Genomic DNA, 23,351 nt, shown 5'->3' on the forward strand with positions numbered 1-23,351 from the left:
AACTGCAGCTCATTCAGAATGCTGCTGCTAGAATGTTAACCAGGACCAAGAGAACAGAGCACATCACTCCGGTTCTTAAATCTTTGCATTGGCTTCCAGTCAATTACAGAATAAGTTTTAAAGTGGTGCTTTTAGTTTATATATCTCTAAATTGTTTAGGACCCAAATACATTTCTGATATGTTTGCACAATATAAACCGAGCAGGGTTCTTAGATCCATGAACTCAGGTCAGCTAGTAGAGCCCAGAGTCCAAACTAAACATGGAGAAGCTGCGTTAAGCACATATGCTATACAAAACTGGAATAAACTACCAGAAGATCTTAGACGTGCCCCAAACGTATCCATTTTTAAATCCAGGTTAAAAACACTTCTCTTTTCACCTGCCTATGACTGAGCACTTAAACTTGACCACACTGTTTAGCCTTATAGCTTCCTATGTTTTTATCCCATTTTTAATCTTTATGTTTTCTTATTGTATTTTTTCTTATTATGATGTTTTCTTTTGAGTATTTGTTTTTATGTTATTGTACTTTCATATATTTTTATTTGTAAAGCACATTGAATTGCTTCGATGTATGAATTGTGCTATATAAATAAACTTGCTTGCTAAGGCAGCCGATGACACGCTGCGCAGACTTTATCACCCTCTGGGGGGCCTTGTGATCACCAGCAGAGCAGCTGCCATACCAGGGAGTAATGCAGCCTGAGAGGATGCTTTCATTTGTGCACCTGTAGAAATTGGTGAGATTTTTAACAAACATGCCAAACTTCTTGAGTCTCCTCAGGAAGTATAGTTATTTTTGGCCAGTTATCACTGCTGAGTTCACTTGGCTGGACCGAGGTCATCTTTGATGAACACACCGCGAAACTTGAATTTCTGTGACTCACTCCACTTCAGCTCCATCGATGTGTACGGGGGCATGACACCCTCTCTGCCGCTTCCTGATGTTCAAGATCATCTCCTTAGTCTTGCAGACGGTGAGAGAGAGGTTGTCTTGACACCATCTCGCCAGGTTCTTTACCTCCTCTCTGAAAGTTGTCTCATCATTGTTGCAGATGAGACCCAGAACGGTTGTGTCATCCATGAACTTAAGGATGGTGTGGATGGGGAGCACAGGAGGGGACTGAGTACACAGCCCTGGGGGGCTCTGGTACTTAGGGTCAGTGCAGAGGAGGTGAAGATGCACAGTCTCAACACCTGGGCTCTGCCTGTAAGGAAGTCCAGGATCCAATTACAATGGGAGGTGTTAAGTCCCAGGGACCTGAGCTTAGGAACAAGCTTAATGGGCACAATATTGTTGAATGCTGAACTGTAGTCTATGAACAGCATCCTCACATATTTGTTGTCTTTTTCCAGGTGGGAGAAGGCGGTGTTTGTCATCAGGGCAATGGTATCGTCTGTAGGTCTATTGAAGCGGTATGCAAATTGAAAGGGGTTCAGGGTGTCTCAGGTCAGAGCTGTGGTAGTTAGACTCAACATTAACCCTGTAGTCTCTTTTGGCATCTCTGATGACCTTCCGTAGGACACATCTGATGACATCTGATGACCTTCCGTAGGACACAAAATTGATACACTTGGAGATATATGCTGAGACAGAGTCTGCATATTCATTAATGTTCCCATCGGCTGTCCTGTAGAGCAGTAATGGATCCCTCATTCCAACGCTGTACTGCCCAGAAAACCGTTTTATCTCGTTTTAGGTGTTGTCTATAGGATGGGAGGAGCAGAATCGATGAATGATCCGCCTTGCCAAAAGCCGGGCAAGGGAGGGATTTGTAGATGTTCCGTATCTGATCCCCACTTGTAGGGAAGGCAATGTGCTGGTGGTATTTCAGCATATACAGCAAAAAATTAAGAGACCACTGTACCTTTCTCTTTCCTTTACAAAAAAGTCAAAAAGAAAGTATCTCAAGTCTCTGGATGTTGGCTGACACGCCTGTGCAACATCGTGTGGAAGTCGGGGACAGTGCCTCTGGGATGGCAGACTGGGGTGGTGGTCCTTCTTTTTAAGAAGGGGGACCGGAGGGTGTGTTCCAACTATAGGGGGATCACACTTCTCAGCCTCCCCGGGAAAGTCTATGCCAGGGTTCTGGACAGAAGAATACGGCCGATAGTAGAACCTCGGATTCAGGAGGAACAGTGTGGTTTTCGTCCAGGCCGTGGAACACTGGACCAGCTCTATACCCTCTAAAGGGTGTTGGAGGGTTCATGGGAGTTTGCCCAACCAATCCACATGTGTTTTGTGGATTTGGAGAAGGCATTCGACTGTGTCCCTCGTGGCATCCTGTGGAGGGTGCTTCGGGAATATGGGGTCCTGGGTCCTTTGCTAAGGGCTGTCAGGTCCCTGTACGACCGAAGCAGGAGCTTGGTCCGCATTGCCGGCAGTAAGTCAGACTTGTTCCCTGTGCATGTTGGACTCCGGCAGGGCTGCCCTTTGTCGCCGGTTCTGTTCGTAATTTTTATGGACAGAATTTGTAGGCGCACCCAGGGGCCAGAGGGTGTCAGGTTTGGGGACCACACGATTTCGTCTCTGCTCTTTGTGGATGATGTTGTCGTGTTGGCCCCTTCAAGCCAGGACTTTCAGCACGCACTTGGACAGTTTGCAGCCGAGTGTGAAGCGGTGGGGATGAAAATCAGTACCTCCAAATCCGAGGCCATGGTCCTCAGTCGGAAAAGGGTGGCTTGCCCACTTCAGGTTGGTGAAGATTGCCTGCCTCAAGTGGAGGAGTTTAAGTATCTAGGGGTCCTGTTCACGAGTGAGGGAAGGATGGAACGGGAGATTGACAGACGGATCGTTGCAGCTTCTGCAGTAATGCGGTCGATGTATCGGTCTGTCGTGGTGAAGAAAGAGCTGAGCCGCAAGGCGAAGCTCTCGATTTACCCGTCAATCTACGTTCCTACTCTCACCTATGGTCATGAGCTTTGGGTCATGACCGAAAGGACAAGATCCCGGATACAGGCGGCCGAAATGAGCTTTCTCCGCAGGGTGGCCGGGCGATCCCTTAGAGATAGGGTGAGAAGCTCGGTCACCCGGGAGGAGCTCAGAGTAGAGCCGCTGCTCCTCCACATCGAGAGGGGTCAGCTGAGGTGGCTTGGGCATCTGTTTCGGATGCCTCCGGAACGCCTTCCTGGGAAGGTGTTCCGGTCCCGTCCCACCGGGAGGAGACCCCGGGGAAGACCTAGGACACGCTGGAGGGACTATGTCTCCCGGCTGGCCTGGGAACGCCTCGGTGTCCCCCCGGAAGAGCTGGAGGAAGTGTCTGGGGAGAGGGAAGTCTGGGCATCCTTGCTTAGACTGCTCCCCCCGCGACCCGGCCCCGGATAAGCGGAAGATGATGCGATGGATGGATAATTTGGAAAGGCACAAGTCACAAACCTCTCAGTAAAGGTCTCGCTCTTGACTGTGCATGTTGACAGGAATTGTGCACATAGCTTGATGGCCACTCTGACAGAGCAACAGAGTTCCTGTGTGGGGATCAATCATCTAATCATCTCATCTTCATCCGCTTATCCGTATCGGGTCGCGGGGGCAGCAGCTCCAGCAGGGGACCCTGAACTTCCCTTTCCCAAGCCACATTTGCCAACTCTGACTGGGGGATCCCGAGGCGTTCCCAGGCCAGTGTCAAAATATAATCTCTCCACCTGGATATTCCGTGACCAGGACGGAATCCGCATTGTTCCTCTTCAATCTGAGGTTCGACTATCTGCCGAACCCTCCTTTCCAGTACCTTTGAGTAGACTTTCCCAGGGAACCACCACCCTGGTCCGCCACTCCTTAGGCACTTTCCCCGACTTCCACGCAATGTTGAAGATGCGTGTCATCCAAGACATCCCCTCCACACCCAAAGCTTTCAACATTTCGGGACGGATCTCTTCAATCCCCGGAGCTTTGACACTGTGGAGTTGTTTGACTACCTCAGTGACTTCTGCCATGGAGATTGACGATGCTTCCCCAACAGCCTCCAGCTCTGCCTCCACTAAAGAGGGTGTGTTAGTGGGATTTAGGAGTTCCTCAAAGTGTTCCTTCCATCGCCCAATAACCTCCTCAGTTGAGGTCAACAGTGTCCCATCCTTACTGTACACGGCTTGGATAGTTCCCCGTTTTCCCATCCTGAGGTGTCGGACGGTTTTCCAGAAACACCTTGGTGCCGACCGAAAGTCCTTCTCCATGGCTTCCCCAAACTCCTCCCACACCCACTATTTTGCATCTTTCACAGCAGAGGTCGCAGCCCTTCAGGTCTGTCGGTACACTGCAACCGTCTCAGGAGTCCTCCGGGATAACATGAAGGCCTCCTTCTTCAGTTGGATGGCTTCCCTGACCACCGGTGTCCACCAGTGTGTTCGAGGATTACCGCCCCTTGATGCACCTAAGACCTTTAGACCACAGCTCCCCGCCGCAGCTTCGGCAATGGAGGTTTTGAACATCGACCACTCAGGTTCAATGCTCCCAACCTCCACAAGGATGCCAGAAAAGCTCAGCCGGAGGTGTGAGTGGAAGATCTTTCGGACAGGGGCCTCCTCCAGATGTTCCCAGTTCACCCGCACTACCCGTTTGGTTTTTCCCGGTCTGTCTACAGTCTTCCCCCACCCCCTGACCCAACTCACCACCAGATGGTGATCGGTTGACAGCTCCGCCCATCTCTTTACCAGAGTGTCCAAAACATGCGGTCACAGATCCGATGACACGATCACAAAATCCATCATCGACCTTCGGCCTAGGGTGCTCTGGTACCACATACACTTATGAGCATCCTTATGTTCGAACATGGTGTTCGTTATAGATAATCCATGACTAGCACAGAACTCTAACAACAAACGACCACTCGAGTTCAGATCAGGGAGGCCGTTCCTCCCTATCACGACCTCTCCATCATTGCCCACGTGTGCGTTGAAGTCCCCCAGCAGAATTATACAGGACTCCATTCAGGGTCTCCAAGAAGGCCAAGTACTCTGAACTGCTGTTCGGGGCAAATGCATAAACAACAGTCAGAGATTCCCCCCCCACAACCCGTAGGCGTAGGGAGGCGACCCTCTCATCCACTGGGGTAAACTCCAACATAGCGGCACTCAGCCGGGGGATTGTGAGTATCCCAACCCCCGCCCGGCGCCTCACACCCTGGGCAACTCCAGAGAAGAATAAAGTCCATCCCCTATCCAGGAGTACGGTTCCAGAACCGAGTCTGTGAGTGAATGTAAGCCCCACCAGATCTAACTGATAGCGCTCCACCTCCCTCACAAGTTACGGCTCCTTCCCCCGCAGAGAAGTGACGTTCCACGTCCCCAGAACCAGCCCCTGCCGCCTGGGTCTGGTCCGTCGAGGCCCCTGGCCTTCACTGCCACCCATATGGCAGCACACTCGACCCCAGCGGTTCCTCCCATGAGTGGTGGGCCCATAGGATGGAGAGGGGGGTGCCACGTTGCTTTTTCGGTCTATTCTCGCCCGGGCTCTGTGGCAAACCCGGCCACCAGGCGCTCGCTGGTGAGCTCAATCAAATTTATTTATAAAGCCCTTTTTACATCAGCAGTTGTCACAAAGTACTTTTACAAAAACACCCGGCCTTAAACCCCAAGGAGCAAACAACAGTAATGTTGAATTTCAGTGGCTAGGAAAAACTCCCTAAGAAGGCTGAAATTTTGAAAGAAACCTAGAGAGGACCCAGGCTCAGAGGGGTGACCAGACCTCTTCTGGCTGTGCCGGGTGAAATATTAAGAGTCCAATTGGAATAATCCAGAGTCTATTTACATTTATACTAGGTCAGAAGCATGACCAGATGGACAAGGACAGGGACAACACAGGGGAGGGAGGAGGTGTCAGCACAGTGGCAGCTGAAATCGTCAGGTATCGTGGACAGGGACAGCAACAGGCACCCCAAACCAGGTACTCTGCAGGTGTGGATCAGGACCTCATGTCCTCCTAAAGTTTAAAACAGGAGGAGACTGGGAAAATTCAGAAAATGCATTCCTCATATCAACAACGATTTATAGTGGAGAAGGAGAACTTAGTAGGAGAACTGACCCTACTCTCCCAGCACAATAATATAGCAGCGTAAGATCTTGGGACTGAGACGGGGGGGTCTGGCTACAATTTGGCCCTACCCAGGGGAGGCCCCGAACAGGGCACAACAGGCAGGAAATCAATCCATCCACATTGCCAAGCATCAACCAAAGGAACACCTACCAACCGCAACCACCCTAAATGAGGGCTGAGTATTGCCAGCAGAGTACAACCCAATTGCACAAGTGGGCAACAGAGAGACAACAGCCAGCCTGTGACTCTTCCCCCGAAAGGCATTGGAGGGAGGGCATCCCAGTGGTGACGAGAGCCCACCTAGCAAGACAGCAAGGGTGGACAGTATCAAGCCTTCTGGTCACCTTCACGCCCCCGGGCCAGGCTACACCTAATTAAAAACCATGCTGTAGAGATGAGTTTTTAGTAGACACTTAAAAGTTTGTATTTGCATTTCTAACCTTAATTGGCAGATCATTCCATGGTAGTGGAGCTCTATGAGAGAAAGCCCTGCCTCCGGTTGTTTGTTTTTGAGATTCAAGGTACAATTAAAAGGCCTGCATCTTGCGATCGTAGGTTACGTGTAGGTATGTATGGCTGGATCATTTCAGCAAGATAAGCAGCCCTAACCCTAACAGGCAGCCAGTGTAAGGATGCTAGTACAGGAGTAATGTGTTTTTTTTTTTTGGTACTTGTTAGGATTCTATCAGCTGTGTGCAGCACTAATTTAAATGTATTGATTGATTTGTCAGGGTAACTGGAAACTAGAGCATTGCAGTAATCTAGTCTAGAAGTAACAAAAGCATGGATTAGTTTTTCTGCATCCATTTTTGATAGAATGTTTCTGATTTTTGCAATGTTTTGAAGATGAAAATAACTCGAGACATATTTTATATATTCATCAAAGGAGAGGTCAGGGTGAAGGGTAACGCCAAGGTTTCTTACAGTTTTTTGCGATACGACCATGCAGCCGTCGAGGTTCACAGTGAGATCTGCTAACCAGGCTATCTTTCTTGGGTCCTAAAACGAGCACTTCTATTTTTCTTGAGTTTAAGAGCAAGAAGTTCTGTCATCCACTTCCTAATATCTGAAACGCATGCTTCCAAAGTAGCACATTTTGGAGCTTTTCCATGCTTCATTGAAATTTTTAACTGTGTCACCAGCATAACAGTGAACATTTACATTGTGATTTCGGATAACATCGCCCAGAGGGAGCATATATAGTGAGAACAATAATGGGCCCAGAACCGAGCCTTGAGGAATACCAAAACACACCGTTGACTTGTCAGAGGATATGCCATCCACACTAACAAACTGATATCTTTCAGATAAATAAGACTTAAACCAGGCTAGAATATGTCCACATAGCGCAATATGGGTTTCCAGTCTCTCTAAGAGAAGGGAGTGATCAATAGTGTCAAAAGCAGCACTAAGATCAAGAAGAAACAGGACGGATGCGGAAACCTTTGTCTGAGGCCATTTGTTACCTTCACGAGTGCAGTCTCAGTACTATGATGGGATCTGAAACCGGACTGGAGCATTTCATAAATGTTATTTGTCTTTAGGAAGGCATTCAGTTGTTGGGAAACAAATTTTTCTAAGATTTTTGAGCGGAACGGGAGGTTCGATATTGACCTATAATTGTTTCATATTTTTTGTGAGTTTGGTACACATCCAGAGGAAAGGGACACATTTATTATGTTCAGCATTGGCTGACCTAGCACAGGAAATAGCTCCTTAAGTAATTTTGTTGGAATCGGGTCTAGCTGACAGTTTGTGGGTTTAGAATTCATTTCAAATTTAGTGAATGTGTCGAGCGATACGGCATAAAAAAATTTTAAGTGTCCCCATTGACACCTGGTCATGGAGGTTCAGGACATTCTCAAGACAACTGAGATTTTTAACTATTTAAGGAGGAGTCAGTTTGTTTTCTAATGGTGATGATCTTTTCATCAAAGTGATTCATGTATTCATTACAGCTAAAGTGAAGACCCACTTCACTTGTTGAGCTTTGGTTTTTTGTTAACTTGGCAACTGTATCGAAGATACATTTTGGATTGTTTTTGTTCACCTCAATCAGGTTGGAGAAATAAGCTGATCGAGCAGACGTGAGTGATTTTCGTTATTGTAATGTACTGTCTGTGATGGGTACAACTTCCAGAAGGACAACTATATTTGCAGCACTTCACAAATTAGGCCTTGATGGTTGAGTGGTCCGACAGAAGCCATTCCTCAGTGAAAGGTGCATGACACGCCCACTTGAAATTTGCTAGGAGGAACTTAAAAGTTCCAAACCATGAGAAACAAGATTCTCTTGTCTGATGAAGCCTAGATTGAATTAATTGGCCTAAATGCCAAGCAAAATGTCTGGAGGAAACCAGGCACCACTCATCACCTGACCAAGACACTCCCTAACCTGGTCAAGCATGGTGGCGGCAACATATTTCTGTGGGGATGTTTTCAGTAGCAGGGACTGGTACACTAACTAGGATAAAAATAAAAATGAACGAAGCAAAGATACGTATTTAAACATGATATTCTGGGGGGTTCAATATATTTTCCCAAAAAGTCTAAACAGTTTTTGACTAGTCATTATGTGGTATGTAGATGAATGAGACAGAAAAACAATTGAATACATTTTATAATATGGCTGTAATGTAACAAATTGTGGATAAAGTGAAGGTGCCTGAATACTTTCACAAATGCTCTGTAGATTCAGTTAATAGATAAAGGGCAATCACAGAAAGACATATGATAGATGGAAAAGGATATATTCTGTTGTGTTATGGTTATATACAGCTCCGGAAAAAATGTGGAGACCACTGCATCTTTTTCTTTCCTTTCCAAAACTTTTGAAAAGGAAACTTTTGAGTGAGGAACAGAAGCGTTCAATTTGCAGTGGTCATTTAACCCTTCTGTTCCTCACTCAAAACCTTCCTTTTCGACCTTTTTGAAAAGGAAAGAAAAAGGTGCAGTGGTCTAAATTTTTTCCGGAGCTGTATATTCTGCCATCTACACACAGTACCTAATATGTGGCAAATTCTTCAAAGGTATTCTCACCTTTTATGTGCTCTGTTATTCAATACTGTGGCCAAGGCCAATTCAAACCCTTGTAGCCACTACTCTCCAACAACTTGGTTGGAGCCCTAGTACACCAAATTCATTGGATTTTTCTTTAATCGATGACCAATCGATGACGGTGGAAAAATTGCCTTTTGTTAAACTAAAAAATAATCAGCTTGAATTGGGAGGTTCCTCAAACTTCCATAGTGCTTTGATGCAGGAAGGAAAGTATGGAGGCATGTCTAAAAATAGATGAGCGCTGTTTTGTTTCCAGAAAATTATGTTTGGTTTTCTGTGGACAATCTATTTCCTAAAATAACTCTGCCTGGTGGTTGTTCAGCTGGCAGCTGTGGCAGCCTATTGTAAATAATTCAAAAATGAAAGGGATTATATATCATTAATACTGAAAGGATTATATATTATATTTACTGAAGAGGAATATTCACCCTGCTTTCAGTCACTGCCAGCAATATTAAACCCAATATGACCTGAACACACTGCCAGAGAATACCAGAATGTCTGCGCGTGGAGTCATTTACACTGCATAGGCATACCAGGTTGATAGATACTGATTCATCAACACAACCTGTTTAGAACAACATGCTATTGTTGATATTCTAATACGGGCTCCTAAGAGAACAGCAACCTTCTGCCCACAAGGAGAGATTATTTTATGGCAAGGTAATATTAGCTACAGTAGGCTAGCTTAAGTAAAATATGTCATAATGCCTACAATATTAACTAGCCAAGTTAATAATATTTTCAATGCTGATAGAAAGTATGTGAACCCTACAGGGATGGTCATTTGTTTGAATAAAGAAATTCTAAACAAAGGACACAAAGAAAAACATATATATTTTCATTGTTTATTTAGAAAAAGTGGTTTACTTAACAAAAACCCAGACTTCATGTGTGCCAACATATGTGAACCCATCCATTAAATTGCTCCACAAACAGCAATAACTTGTAGCAAACTTCTCCTCTTGCAACTAATCAGTCACTGACTGTAACAGCCGGGCACAGCTTGTGCCTTGCTGGCTGTTACATTTCTATTTTCAGTGTCTTATGGTACTGTTTCTATGTTCGTTGATTGGTTTCACCTCTGTCTAGTCACTTCTGTCTGTACCTTATCTATTCCCCATTAGGTCCCTATTTAAGTTCCTCCTTTCCTAGTGTTTCTTGCCTGTCATTGTTTCATGTAACGCCTATGCTTCATGTCATGTCTTTGGATTGAAGAACTGTTTTGTTTAAGAATGTGGAATATTGAATTGGTAACAGTAAATGTGTTATTTGAATCAAAGACTGGTTCTGATCACAAAGATGTAATGGTGAACACCATGAAATCTAAAATTGCTCAAGGGGTTCCCATACTTTCAAGCAGCTCTATCTATGTTCTATATGGCATTTTATCAAATATTTAAATACGCTATATCTAGCTTAGAGAACACATTGCCAAGCTGTTTTCACAGTCTGACTATTGGAAAACAGGAACTTAACAATGATTGTTATATGTTTTGGGTTCTTGAGATGCCCTTAAAACATTTTCAGCAATCACAACTTCCAGTCTTCTTTATATTGGGTCTCACCACAGGGGTTAAATGTAGTTCCAATCCAGCTTTTGTCCAGTCAAGGACATTCACAAACTTGTCTCAAAGCCACTGCAGCTTTGTCTTGGCTTTGTGCTTTGGGGTATTATCATAATGAATTATGAATCTTTGCCCCAGTCTAAGGTCCTTTTTGCATTGGATCAGGTTTTTGTCCTGAGACTGTATCTTGCTCAGTTTTGGAGCAACCTCCCCTCAATAATAACCAGTCACCCAGTCTTCCTGAGAAGCATCCCCATAGCATGATGCCCACACCACACCATCCCATTGTAGGGATGGAATTAGCCTGCTGTAAAAAAAATACCTGGTCTTCGCCAGATGTATCTTGGAGATCTGCAGATAGTTGGAGCTTATATAGACAGGTGTGTGCTTTTATAAATAATGTACAGTCATCTCAAGGATACTTATGTACATGAGATATTTCTGGTTTTCATATTCATTAAATAGGCAACACATTCTAATAAAAATGTTCAGATTTGTCATTATGGGTTATTGTATGTAGACTGATGGCCAAAACTTGTATTAAATATAAATGAGGTCTATAACACAACAAAAAGTTAGAAAACGTGAAGGTCTGAATACTTTTCGAAGGCACTGAAGATGTTCTGCTCACCAGTGGCTTGGCAAGTCTGTGTACAGGCGGTCCGCATCAATATCTCTTTCACCTAAGAGATAAGGGAACAAACAGAGCTGGTAAAGCAGACAGGAGACAAAACAAAGCTGATGAAGAAGATAGGACAACTTTACTGAAGTTTCAACAGAGCTGTGTTGATTTGTGTTGGGCAATGGGTTAGGGTGTAACTCACTATTCGGCTGCGTACGGAGTAGTCAAACAGTGTGTCCTGAGACTTGATTTCAAAACTGCAGAAGATGACACACAGGGTTAGAATATGTCAATATCTGTCTGGAAGCACATGTGCAGAACTTGATTTCCCCCAAGAAAATATAAAAAATACATTCATGGGCATAGTGTTAAAATTAGGGATAATTTTAGGTTTAGGCATTATTGGTTAGGTTTAGGGTTAGGTGTTAATGGACTAGGCTAAGTTTCGCCATAAAAGTTGGATTTGGTTAAGGGTACCTGTTTTAGAAATTGGGGACTTGGATTTCTTGGTCAAATGTAATGTAAGTCTAATAGATAGGAGATACGAGAGCCTCTTTGTTCGGTTCTAGCGTTTACTCACAGGTGTAGCTTGTCTCTGGAGAAGGGATATGAGAGCGTCTTTGTTCGGTTCTGGTGTGATTGCGTGTTGAGTGTTTCTGGGACATCCGGCCGCAGTGGTTTGATCAGAGTTTGGTACAACGACGCTACTTTACCCATGATGCCCTGAGGCTGTCGTAACTCATAACTCTGTGAAATCAGACAACACACCGCACATTAGATAACTGCTGAACTAAATTACTTAATCAGCTACCAGAGGTGTGTTTGTTGTCGAGGTAAAATAAATACCTTTTTGATGGGCACTTTGATCTTCTGAAGTTCTGCCTCTCTGCTCAATGTCGTCCAGGGAACATGCAGCCTGATAAATCCTATACCCTGAGATTTAGACTACAGACAGAGACATACACACTCGTTATCACATCATTGTGTTATTTGTGTTCTTTCCATTAATTCATAGATTTTTCCACAAATCTGGTTCCCTAATAATTGTTTTGAGGTTTTCACAAAAAGTAATAACAGATTTACATACAGATTCAGAACTGCCTGTAGGCTATTAATGTCAAAACGAGGACACACTGAAAAGAGACTACAGCTTTTTGCCTTGTTCTTTGCCAAATTTACAATATAATTGGAATATAATTTACCTACCTTGGATTTGGAATATTCATTCTTTGAAATGGCTAGATTAGCTATCTTTACTGCTGGCAACAGCATTTGTGACAGAATTCAAGAAACTGGGCTTAAGTCGCATATCACAGGAGAGCCGTTTGTAAGACGGAAAACGTATTCTGGGACATTTTGTCTTTTTTGCATGAATGCCTTCTTGAAGTTGTGAACTTGAATGTGACTTAATAACTAAGTAGTATGCGAAGTGTAAAAACAAAGAAAATGTCAAACTCAAACCCTTGTTTAATCAGCGGAAAATATACAACTTTACCTGTATTGGCTGAGATAATGAAGGGGCTGGACATGCTGACAAACTGAGATCTGATTGGTCTATCAAGTCACCGGTTTAGAATGTAACTACTTGGTCAGTATCATCACGATCCCGAGAATATCAAACATGGACAAGTGCAAACATGTTGCTAAAGCTCTCAATCACTTCCCTGAATTTAGCTGCCAATGTTAACAAATCTGAGTGGAAACAAGTTGTGAGAGAATACTTTCTGGAGGACAATGATGCCATTACCCGCTCAGACTTGGAAGATGAATCAGACAATGATGAGGAAACCCCAGACTTGGATACAGTTCAAAACGTTGTCACAGATGTTGAACATGTGATTGAATCAGTGGAATATCCTACAGCGTATGAGAAGGAAATTGACAACATACAGGCATTTCATTGCAAATGCGAAGATGACTGAAAAGTAAAAGCTGGCTCGTCTTGTATAAAACAACTGTCCATGGATTACTTTTAAAATCAAAGAGCAAGCATGACATCCATGACACAGACAATGGAAGTCAACAGACTAAACATAAATGACGTAGAACTTCATGTGTAATCAGTGGATTATGCTGTCTGCCGCGAAGCATTCCTACATGTGAACGGGTGAGTCAAACCTTTGCTAACTTGCTACAGAATTCCTTTTCATAAAGTTGTCAAACTTTTGCACTGCAAGTTATTTAGCGATAGCTACTGCCATTACTGTTAACATTAGCTACCTAGGTAATGACTTTAAATTACCAGCTAGCTGCTCAGTTCATGGAAGCCATAGCCATCTCTCCAACAATAAGGGCTGAGTCAATTGATGTACTCCTGGATAATTTTAATGCCAAAATATTGAATGGATGGATCATGTTGAACCGGTAAAGAAAACTATGAGCAAACAGAAAACACCATGGAGAACCACCATGATGGTAAGCGCCCCGAAAAGAAAATGTAGGAAAACTAAACTTCAAATTCACTATGACATCTATAAATAAAGCCCTGGTAGCTTCAACAATGAGTTACGCAGGGCCAGACAGCAACATTTATGTTGAATGATCAACAAGAATATCAACAATACCTGAAAACAGAAATATTTTATAGATTGAAAAAACAATTAAATCGTATGATTTTTTTCAATTAAAGCGTGGAAAAAGTGTATGCTAAAATCATTAAATCTTAAAATGTCTTTGTTCAAGAAGTTTAAGAATTGTATAATCTAGGCTAAATGTGTACATTTAGACAGAAAAATAAACTGTTATTCCCAGGTTGTGTCAGCAGTGCCCCTATAATGCTCATCAATGTGGTGAAACCGCTGGAATAAGCCTGTCCTCATCATCCTGTTCAACAGTGGCCAGAGGGAGGAGGTCCAGACGGAAATGGCCCGAGGGAGGAGGTCCAGACTGAGATGGCCTGCAGGGACAAACTCCTGTCTGTGCACTATCTCATTGCCATGGCTACAACATGCTCTGGGTGAGCCATTGCCCACCTTGTCCATCCACATCTCTATCCTAACAGAGACAGAGCCAGTGCATGTGGGGTACATGTCGCTATCGGCTGCGGAAAGCCAATGCTGACATCAACTGGGCCTGTGCCCTCTCTCTTGTCAGGATGGGCACCAACTGGCTCAGTGTCCCACCAGGAGAACCAGACCCAGGGGGAAGGCAACTGTCATCTGTCGTCCTGTTCATATCCAGGTAGGCGTTCCCCCCTTCTCATATTCAACATCTCTCTACCATCCCTAGTTGACTCCGCAGGGGTGGAAATGTACTGGATCAGGACTTCCATTGCTCACTATGCCCATCCATGTTCTGGCCCTGGACAGCCATCCAATCGAAACACGTTACCCATCCCCCTTGCTGTCACTGTCAACTCTAGGCACCATGAACTCATCAACTTCCTCATCATCGAAACACCAGCTCACCTGGTTGTTATTGGGTTGCCCTGGCTCCAACTCCATGACTCCATCATATCCTGGGATGGTCTTCGATGTCCAGGAGAGGTTTCGATATGGTCTAGCTTGGTGAAAAGTCCAGAGGGCCCTCCAGCCAGAAATACCACCAGAGTACCTAAATCTACAGGACGCCTTCTCTAAATCACATGCCACCTGTCTCTCTCCTCAACGTCCCTGTGAGGTTAGAGTTAGGGTCAACTCCTCTGTGAGGTTAGGGTCAACTCCTCTGTGAGGTTAGGGTCAACTCCTCTGTGAGGTTAGGGTCAACTCCTCTGTGAGGTTAGGGTCAACTCCTCTGTGAGGTTAGGGTTAGGGTCAACTCCTCTGTGAGGTTAGGGTCAACTCCTCTGTGAGGTTAGGGTCAACTCCTCTGTGAGGTTAGGGTCAACTCCTCTGTGAGGTTAGGGTTAGGGTCAACTCCTCTGTGAGGTTAGGGTCAACTCCTCTGTGAGGTTAGGGTTAGGGTCAACTCCTCTGTGAGGTTAGGGTCAACTCCTCTGTGAGGTTAGGGTTAGGGTCAACTCCTCTGTGAGGTTAGGGTCAACTCCTCTGTGAGGTTAGGGTTAGGGTCAACTCCTCTGTGGACGATCCCCTGACGTATGCTGGAACTGAAGCCTTTAAAGCTCAGGTCCAAGAGGCATTGTGGCAAGGTTTCATTCATCGTTCCTCCTATTCAGCGTCTCCACTTCCACCACATCTCCCCTTTAACCGTGTTTCCCCTTCCACCTCGTCTCTGACCCAACCGCACACAGTATCTGACCCAACCGCACACATTATCTGACCCAACCGCACACAGTATCTGACCCAACCGCACACATTATCTGACCCAACCGCACACAGTATCTGACCCAACCGCACACAGTATCTGACCCAACCGCACACAGTATCTGACCCAACCGCACACAGTGTCTGACATAACCGCGCACAGTGTCTGACATAACCGCGCACAGTATCTGACCCAACCGCGCACAGTATCTGACCCAACCACGCGCAGAGTATCTGACCCAACAGCGCACAGTATCTGACATAACCGCGCACAGTATCTGACATAACCGCGCACAGTATCTGACATAACCGCGCACATTATCTGACCCAACCGCGCACATTATCTGACCCAACCGCTCACAGTATCTGACCCAACCGCGCACAGTATCTGACAGACAAATTATCTGACAACCACACACAGTATCTGACAGCCCCGCACAGTATACAACACCCACACACAGTATCTGACCCAACCACCAACGTTATCTGACAATCACAAAAACTATTTCACCCAAGCACACACAGTATCTGACACAACCACACACAGTATCTGTCAAAAACACAACGTATCTGACAACCGCACACTATCTGACCCAACCATAGAAACGTTATCAGATCCAATCCCAAACAGTATCTGACCCACCCACACAGTGTCTCACCCAACCAGAAACAGTATCTGACAAACACAAACAGTATCTGACCCACCCACACAGTGTCTCACCCAACCAGAAACAGTATCTGACAAACACAAACAGTATCTGACAACCACATATAGTCTCACCCACCCACACACAATCTGTCACAACCACACACAATATCTGATGTGGAAAACTAATTTATTACCATATCCTTAATAATCCATTATTCTGCAAATTAACTCTAATAACTAAACTGTTTTAGACCAGGCCTGAATTTGTTTTACTCTTCATGTATGCCATGGATAGGAGAAGACCTAGGTCAGCATGCCCTGTACTTAGAAGTTATTATGGCCACAAGCGAGTCACCAGGCCTCAAACCTATCACAGTATCTGACACAACCACACACAGTATCTGACCCAGCCGCACACAGTATCTGACCCAGCCGCACACAGTATCTGACCCAACCGCACACAGTATCTGACCCAGCCGCACACAGTATCTGACCCAGCCGCACACAGTATCTGACCCAACCGCACACAGTATCTGACCCAACCACACACAGTATCTGACCCAGCCACACACAGTATCTGACCCAGCCGCACACAGTATCTGACCCAACCGCACACAGTATCTGACCCAGCCGCACACAGTATCTGACCCAGCCGCACACCGTATCTGACCCAACAACACACAGTTTCTGACCCAACCACACAGTTTCAGGGGAGAGCCATCTTTATTCAGCATGAGGCTACGATGTTAACCTTCCAACTCTCTCATTTTTCTCTCCATTGATTACAAAGTGGACACAGTATTTATGCCCCAGCACATCCACTCCAATATCTGGCTGTCTTCCAATCACATACGCATCGCATCATCTTCTGCTTATCCGGGGCCGGGTCGCGGGGGCAGCAGTCTAAGCAGGGATGCCCAGACTTCCCTCTCCCCAGACACTTCCTCCAGCTCTTCCGGGGGGACACTGAGGCGTTCCCAGGCCAGCCGGGAGACATAGTCCCTCCAGCGTGTCCTAGGTCTTCCCCGGGGTCTCCTCCCGGTGGGACGGGACCGGAACACCTTCCCAGGAAGGCGTTCCGGAGGCATCCGAAACAGATGCCCAAGCCACCTCAGCTGACCCCTCTCGATGTGGAGGAGCAGCGGCTCTACTCTGAGCTCCTCCCGGGTGACCGAGCTTCTCACCCTATCTCTAAGGGATCGCCCGGCCACCCTGCGGAGAAAGCTCATTTCGGCCGCCTGTATCCGGGATCTTGTCCTTTCGGTCATGACCCAAAGCTCATGACCATAGGTGAGAGTAGGAACGTAGATTGACCGGTAAATCGAGAGCTTCGCCTTGCGGCTCAGCTCTTTCTTCACCACGACAGACCGATACATCGACCAATCACATACGTGTATTCTATATCCTAACCTTACATGGCCAAATAGTGTCCCCTCTTGCGTTTCTTGGCTCCATAGCTTATCAGGTTGTGTGGGGCCCCTCAGTAGTAGATACCAACTGCTTGTGATACGGTACCTCATATAGCACAACATAACGAACCACTTCTTCTAACAAGAGAATAGAACTAAAATACATGCATATCATCAGGTACAGACAGGTTTCCTCACAATGGTATGTGCCAACCTACAGTCCATGGGTCTATTCATAGAGTCTATGACAGTCAGATGGAAAACTCCTATCAGGAGGTAAGGACAGGATGTGTGGAACCCATCAGAAATGGAGCATCACATTTCCTACCTAGTGTCCTTTGTACAGAGATCATTAATACTCTCATACATTGTGTAATTCAGCTACTTTTCATGCCCAATATCAATCATGTGAGAACAACACTAACTCTTATACTCAAACAGAGTTTCAGGTAACTCGGGGATTGCCATGCCAAATGGTCTGGGTTCAGATCACCATGCTATTGTGAAATGTTCCATTTAGGAACCAGTTATGTATTCTAGTACTATTCCTAGTTTTGTTGACATTTTATGTATAGCTTTGATTATAGCCTTTGTACAAATGTTATAGAACAATTCCTATCTACCTATGCCTAGTAACCTGTGTCCACTCAGTATATTTTCTTTGTTAATAACCTTTTTATTCACTTACAATGTGGTTTATCTATGATTGATGTACATTGTATACACATGGGATGCATTGTCATTGTATATCTTTCTTATTTGGTTACCGTCACTTTAAGACAGGTGGTGATTAGACTTAACAGCTGTATGTTCTGCTGAAACAAAGTGGGTGTCCGGCGTTTTGGACGGTGGAGCAACACAGTTTTCTTACCCTAGTTGTATGAGTAATATGTAGGAATTACTTTACTCTAAGAAGATTTATTTAACGTACACTGTTAACAGTGAAGCAAACGGAATAAACACGATACATTCTATTATACATAACTATGTGGAGTCCTGTGGAAGTCTGTTCTTTATATTAGCATGCACACGAGTCAAGGAGCTGTTGCCAGCACGCTACCACCAAAGCCGAAAGCACCGCCCACTTATACAGCTCTTATAAGTGGAATTCACTATTTGATGGAAGACTGATTCCCTCTATAAGACATATGATAAAGACCATCTCTAATGGTCTAAAAGTATTGACTGGAAAATCTAAACATTAATCAACTTAGATATAACTTATATACATTAACCTCTTCATTTAAACAAATTAACATTATCGTTTATTGAAAAAAAAATCCCACGGACCCCCTGAAATTATGTCAAGTGACATGACATTCAGCACAATGCTCCTCACCTCTTTCAGTTGGGAAGTGGGGCTGGTTCAGGGGTATGGGGATGGACAGACAGGGAGTAGGGCTGGTTCAGGGTTATGGGGTTGGGCAGATCGGGCTGCTGAGCCCGAAGCTACATCTGTTGGGCCTGGCACCAGGCAGGGGCAGGAACAACTGATTTAGTATCAATAGGTTGCTAAAAAATAGCATGCATTGATTAAATGTCGACTAAAATAGGAACAAAATGTGAACATAATTTTCTGTGAACATATGAAGTAACTAACAAGATTTTCTTTAGTAAGCGGAGACATCCTTGATGCTCCACCAGTACTTCTCACTCCCTATTCACTGCTAGCAAGAATGATTCGCACCTGGTTTGGAGACAGGACTGAACCATTTCTTGTGGAGTGGAGTGGGGGGTGCGCAATGCAGAATACAAAGGCTCTCTGGATATTTTCTTCTTGCCAAAAACAAGAAAATAGTATAGATGGATGGCCTAATAATTTGTTTTAATAATTGAAATATTTCCTAATGTTCTAATACATTTTTAGGGCCCCTGTCAGTCACGTGAATCGTCCTAACCACCCCATATTGTGCCCCTGGACAGTAGACAGACTATGGTTACACTCTAAACACAAAGTCGACAGATCCTTTGTCCTACACCCCCAGACCTTGACTGATTTACTTTCTCATGTCCGGGTGTACTTGTAAGTGCACTTACCCAGGCAAGGGAGAGTGATTATCAGAGTTTGGTTTAGAACAAGCTAAATCAAGTGAACTGAACCAGCAGTTACAGTAAGAAGAAAAAAACTGTTTGGTTTCAAAGGGGATTCCCCTGAATGAAAGTGACAAGGGCTTAGGGTGTAAATAGTAAAATGGAGCAAGATTCCCAGCTGTCCTCCTGGATGTGTCCTTATTTGCAGCACAAATAAGGACTCTGACACCGTATCCAACATATCTCTGTGATTTCTATCCAAAAATCACAAGTTTCCTCACAACTGCCATTCTGTCAGATACAGTGCATTACCTCCTTGTCTACTACATTACCTCCTTGTCTCGCTCCAGCTGCAGGCCTTGCTCCATCAGCCCAAACTCAAACTCCTCCCTCATCACAGCTTTTTCTTCCTCACTCAGACGAGACTCCTCCCCCTCCGGGATCCCTGTCTCCAGCTCAGGCTGTGTGTCCCGCCGCAGCACATTGTTCACCGGAATGCTCCCATTGGAGGCTACAGACGTACAGGAAAGGCGTTGCTGGGAGCTCCTCCTTTTCTTGTAGTGATAGCACAGTATATAGTCCACTTTCCTTTGGCCGTCTGCAAAGAATGCCCCTTTCCCCAGCTCTATTGAGGGCTCCTACAGGCATAGACACACATCCAACTCATGTTGTATTGGTCAATCAAACATGAAATTATGAAAGTATTGGGGTTGACACCTGCACTACACACTACTGTTACCTTGACTAAACGACAGTACACACACTGTTAACACCTTGACCCACCTACACGACACACTGAAAATACCATGACTAACCTACACTACACACTGATAATACCATGACTAACATACACTACACACTGAAAATACCATGACTAACCTACACTAAACACTGAAAATACCATGACTCACCTACACTACACACTGCTAATAGGGTTAGGTGGGTGTAAATTCTTAGATTTCATACCACAGCAGGTTGTTTTGAGCTGACTGGGGGGGTTCCATTATCCAATCCCAGCTCAGAGAGTGAACGAGCCAATGAAAGGAGCTTCTCAGAGTGGATGGATGATGACTCACCCATCGCCGTGGTCATACGCATACGTTCCATCCCATTCCAAGCATCTGTCAGGGAGGAACACAGACTAGTATTCATATTGTCAACAAAAAAACAACAACAACCAAACAAAACTTTTTGTTCATTTTGGTTGAGTAGCACGAGGCAAGACTAATGTTCCTTGATATGACATTTTTGGTATTGGTATAAGAGAAAGAGCTTTTAAATGTGACCCAATCCTTTGTTATTGTCTTATTGTATAAAACAGAAAAAGTCTGCTTAAGGGGCATGGTCTTGAGTAAATTTGTGCCATTTGTCTTCTGTGGCAATCACGTACAGCCTACAGTAACATGAATCCACGTACAGCCTACAGTAACATGAATCCATGTACAGCCTACAGAAACATGCAACATGAAGTCACGTACAGCCTACAGTAACATGAATCCACGTACAGCCTACAGTAACATGAATCCATGTACAGCCTACAGAAACATGCAACATGAAGTCACGTACAGTTCACAGTAACATGAAGCCATGTAGTCTAAAGTAACATATAACATAATAGGAAGCCACGTACAGCCTACAGTTACATGAAGCCATGTACAGCCTACAGTAACATGAAACCAAATAGTCTACATTAACAAATAACATGAAGCCACGTACAGCCTACAGTACCATGCAGCCACATACAGCCTAAAGTAACATGAAGCTACGTACAGCCTACAGAAAAATGCAACATGAAGCTACGTACAGTCTACAGTAACATGAAGCCACATACAATTTACAGTAACATGAAGACACGTTTATCCTACTTTAACACAAAGCCACATACAGCCTACAGTAACATGAAGCCACGTACAGCCTACAGTAACATGAAGCCATGTATATCTTACATAAACATGAAGCCACGTACAGCCTACAGTAACATGAATCCATGTACAGCCTACAGTAACATGAATCCATGTACAGCCTACAGAAACATGCAATATGAAGTCACAAACAGTTCACAGTAACATGAAACCATGTAGTCTAAAGTAACATATAACATAATAGGAAGCCACGTACAGCCTACAGTAACATGAAGCCACGTACAATTTACAGTAACATGAAGACACTTTTATCCTACTGTAACACAAAGCCACATACAGCCTACAGTAACATGAAGCCACGTACAGCCTACAGTAACAGGAAGCCATGTATATCTTACAGTGACATGAAGCCACATACAGCCTACAGAAACATGAAGCCATGTACAGCCTACAGTACCATGCAGCCACATACAGCCTACAGTAACATGAAGCCACGTACAGCCTACAGTAACATGAAGCCACATGCAGCCTATAGTAACATGAAGCCATGTATATCTTATTTTAACATAAAGACTACAGTCACACAAAACCACATACAGACTACATTAACACGAAACCATATACAGCCTACAGAAACATGAAGCCATGTACAGCCCATAGTAACATGAAGCCACATGCAGCCTATAGTAACATGCAGCCACATACAGCCTACAGAAAAATGCAACATGAAGCCGCGTACAGTCTACAGTAACATGATGCCACGTACAGCCTACAGTAACATGAAGCCACATGCAGCCTATAGTAACATGAAGCCATGTATATCTTAATATAACATGAAGACTACAGTCATACAAAACCACGTACAGACTACAGTAACATGAAGCCATATACAGCCCACAGAAACATGAAGACACGTACAGCCCATAGTAACATGAAGCCGCATACAGCCTACAGTAACATGCAGCCGCATACAGCCTACAGTAACTTGAAGCCACGTACAGACTACAGTCACATGAAGCCACGTACAGCCTACAGTAACATGAAGCCACATTTATCCTACAGTAACACGAAGCCACATTTATCCTACTGTAACATGAAGCCACATACATCCGACTGTAACATGAAGCCACATTTATCCTTCTGTAACATGAAGCCACGTACAGCCTACAGTAACATGAAGCCACGTACAGCCTACAGTAACATGAAGCCATGTATATCTTACAGTAACATGAAGCCGCGTACAGTCTACAGTAACATGAAGCCACGTACAGCCTACAGTAACATGAAGCCACATGCAGCCTATAGTAACATGAAGCCATGTATATCTTAATATAACATGAAGACTACCGTCATACAAAACCACGTACAGCCTACAGTAACATGAAGCTGCGTACAATCTACAGTAACATGAAGCCACGTACAGTCCACAGTAACATGAAGCTGCGTACAGTCCACAGTAACATGATGCCACATACAGCCTACAGTAACATGAAGCCATGTACAGCCTACAGTAATATGAAACCATGTTTATTTTACAGTAACATGAAGCCGCGTACAGACTACATTAACATGAAGCCATATACAGCCCACAGAAACATGAAGACACGTACAGCCCATAGTAACATGCAGCCGCATACAGCCTACAGTAACATGAAGCCACGTACAGACTACAGTAACATGAAGCCACGTACAGCCTACAGTAACATGAAGCCACGTACAGCCTACAGTAACATGAAGCCACATTTATCATACTGTAACATGAAGCCACATATATCCGACTGTAACATGAAGCCACATTTATCCTACTGTAACATGAAGCCACGTACAGCCTACAGTAACATGAAGCCATGTATATCTAACATTATTCATGAAGCCACGTACAGCCTACAGTAACATGAAGCCATGTATATCTTACAGT

The 23,351-nt window shown here is 44.6% G+C and overlaps 1 protein-coding gene across 2 annotated transcripts in view; it reads right to left on the reverse strand.

Annotated features, from left to right (window-relative positions):
- The window catches only part of LOC105029374 (anoctamin-1), a 90,463-nt gene that overhangs the window by 61,112 nt on the left and 6,000 nt on the right, over nucleotides 1-23,351 (reverse strand). For both annotated transcript variants that reach the window (XM_010902697.4, XM_034288456.1), the window contains exons 2-7: nucleotides 20,538-20,692; nucleotides 19,904-20,209; nucleotides 12,127-12,225; nucleotides 11,861-12,027; nucleotides 11,483-11,537; nucleotides 11,290-11,341 (exon numbers count right to left, since the gene is read on the reverse strand). In XM_010902697.4, coding sequence (XP_010900999.2) covers nucleotides 11,290-11,341; nucleotides 11,483-11,537; nucleotides 11,861-12,027; nucleotides 12,127-12,225; nucleotides 19,904-20,209; nucleotides 20,538-20,692 — 834 coding nt within the window. The remainder of the gene's footprint in view (nucleotides 1-11,289; nucleotides 11,342-11,482; nucleotides 11,538-11,860; nucleotides 12,028-12,126; nucleotides 12,226-19,903; nucleotides 20,210-20,537; nucleotides 20,693-23,351) is intronic.

Source organism: Esox lucius, chromosome 19, assembly GCF_011004845.1.
Source record: "Esox lucius isolate fEsoLuc1 chromosome 19, fEsoLuc1.pri, whole genome shotgun sequence".
NCBI lineage: Eukaryota > Metazoa > Chordata > Actinopteri > Esociformes > Esocidae > Esox > Esox lucius.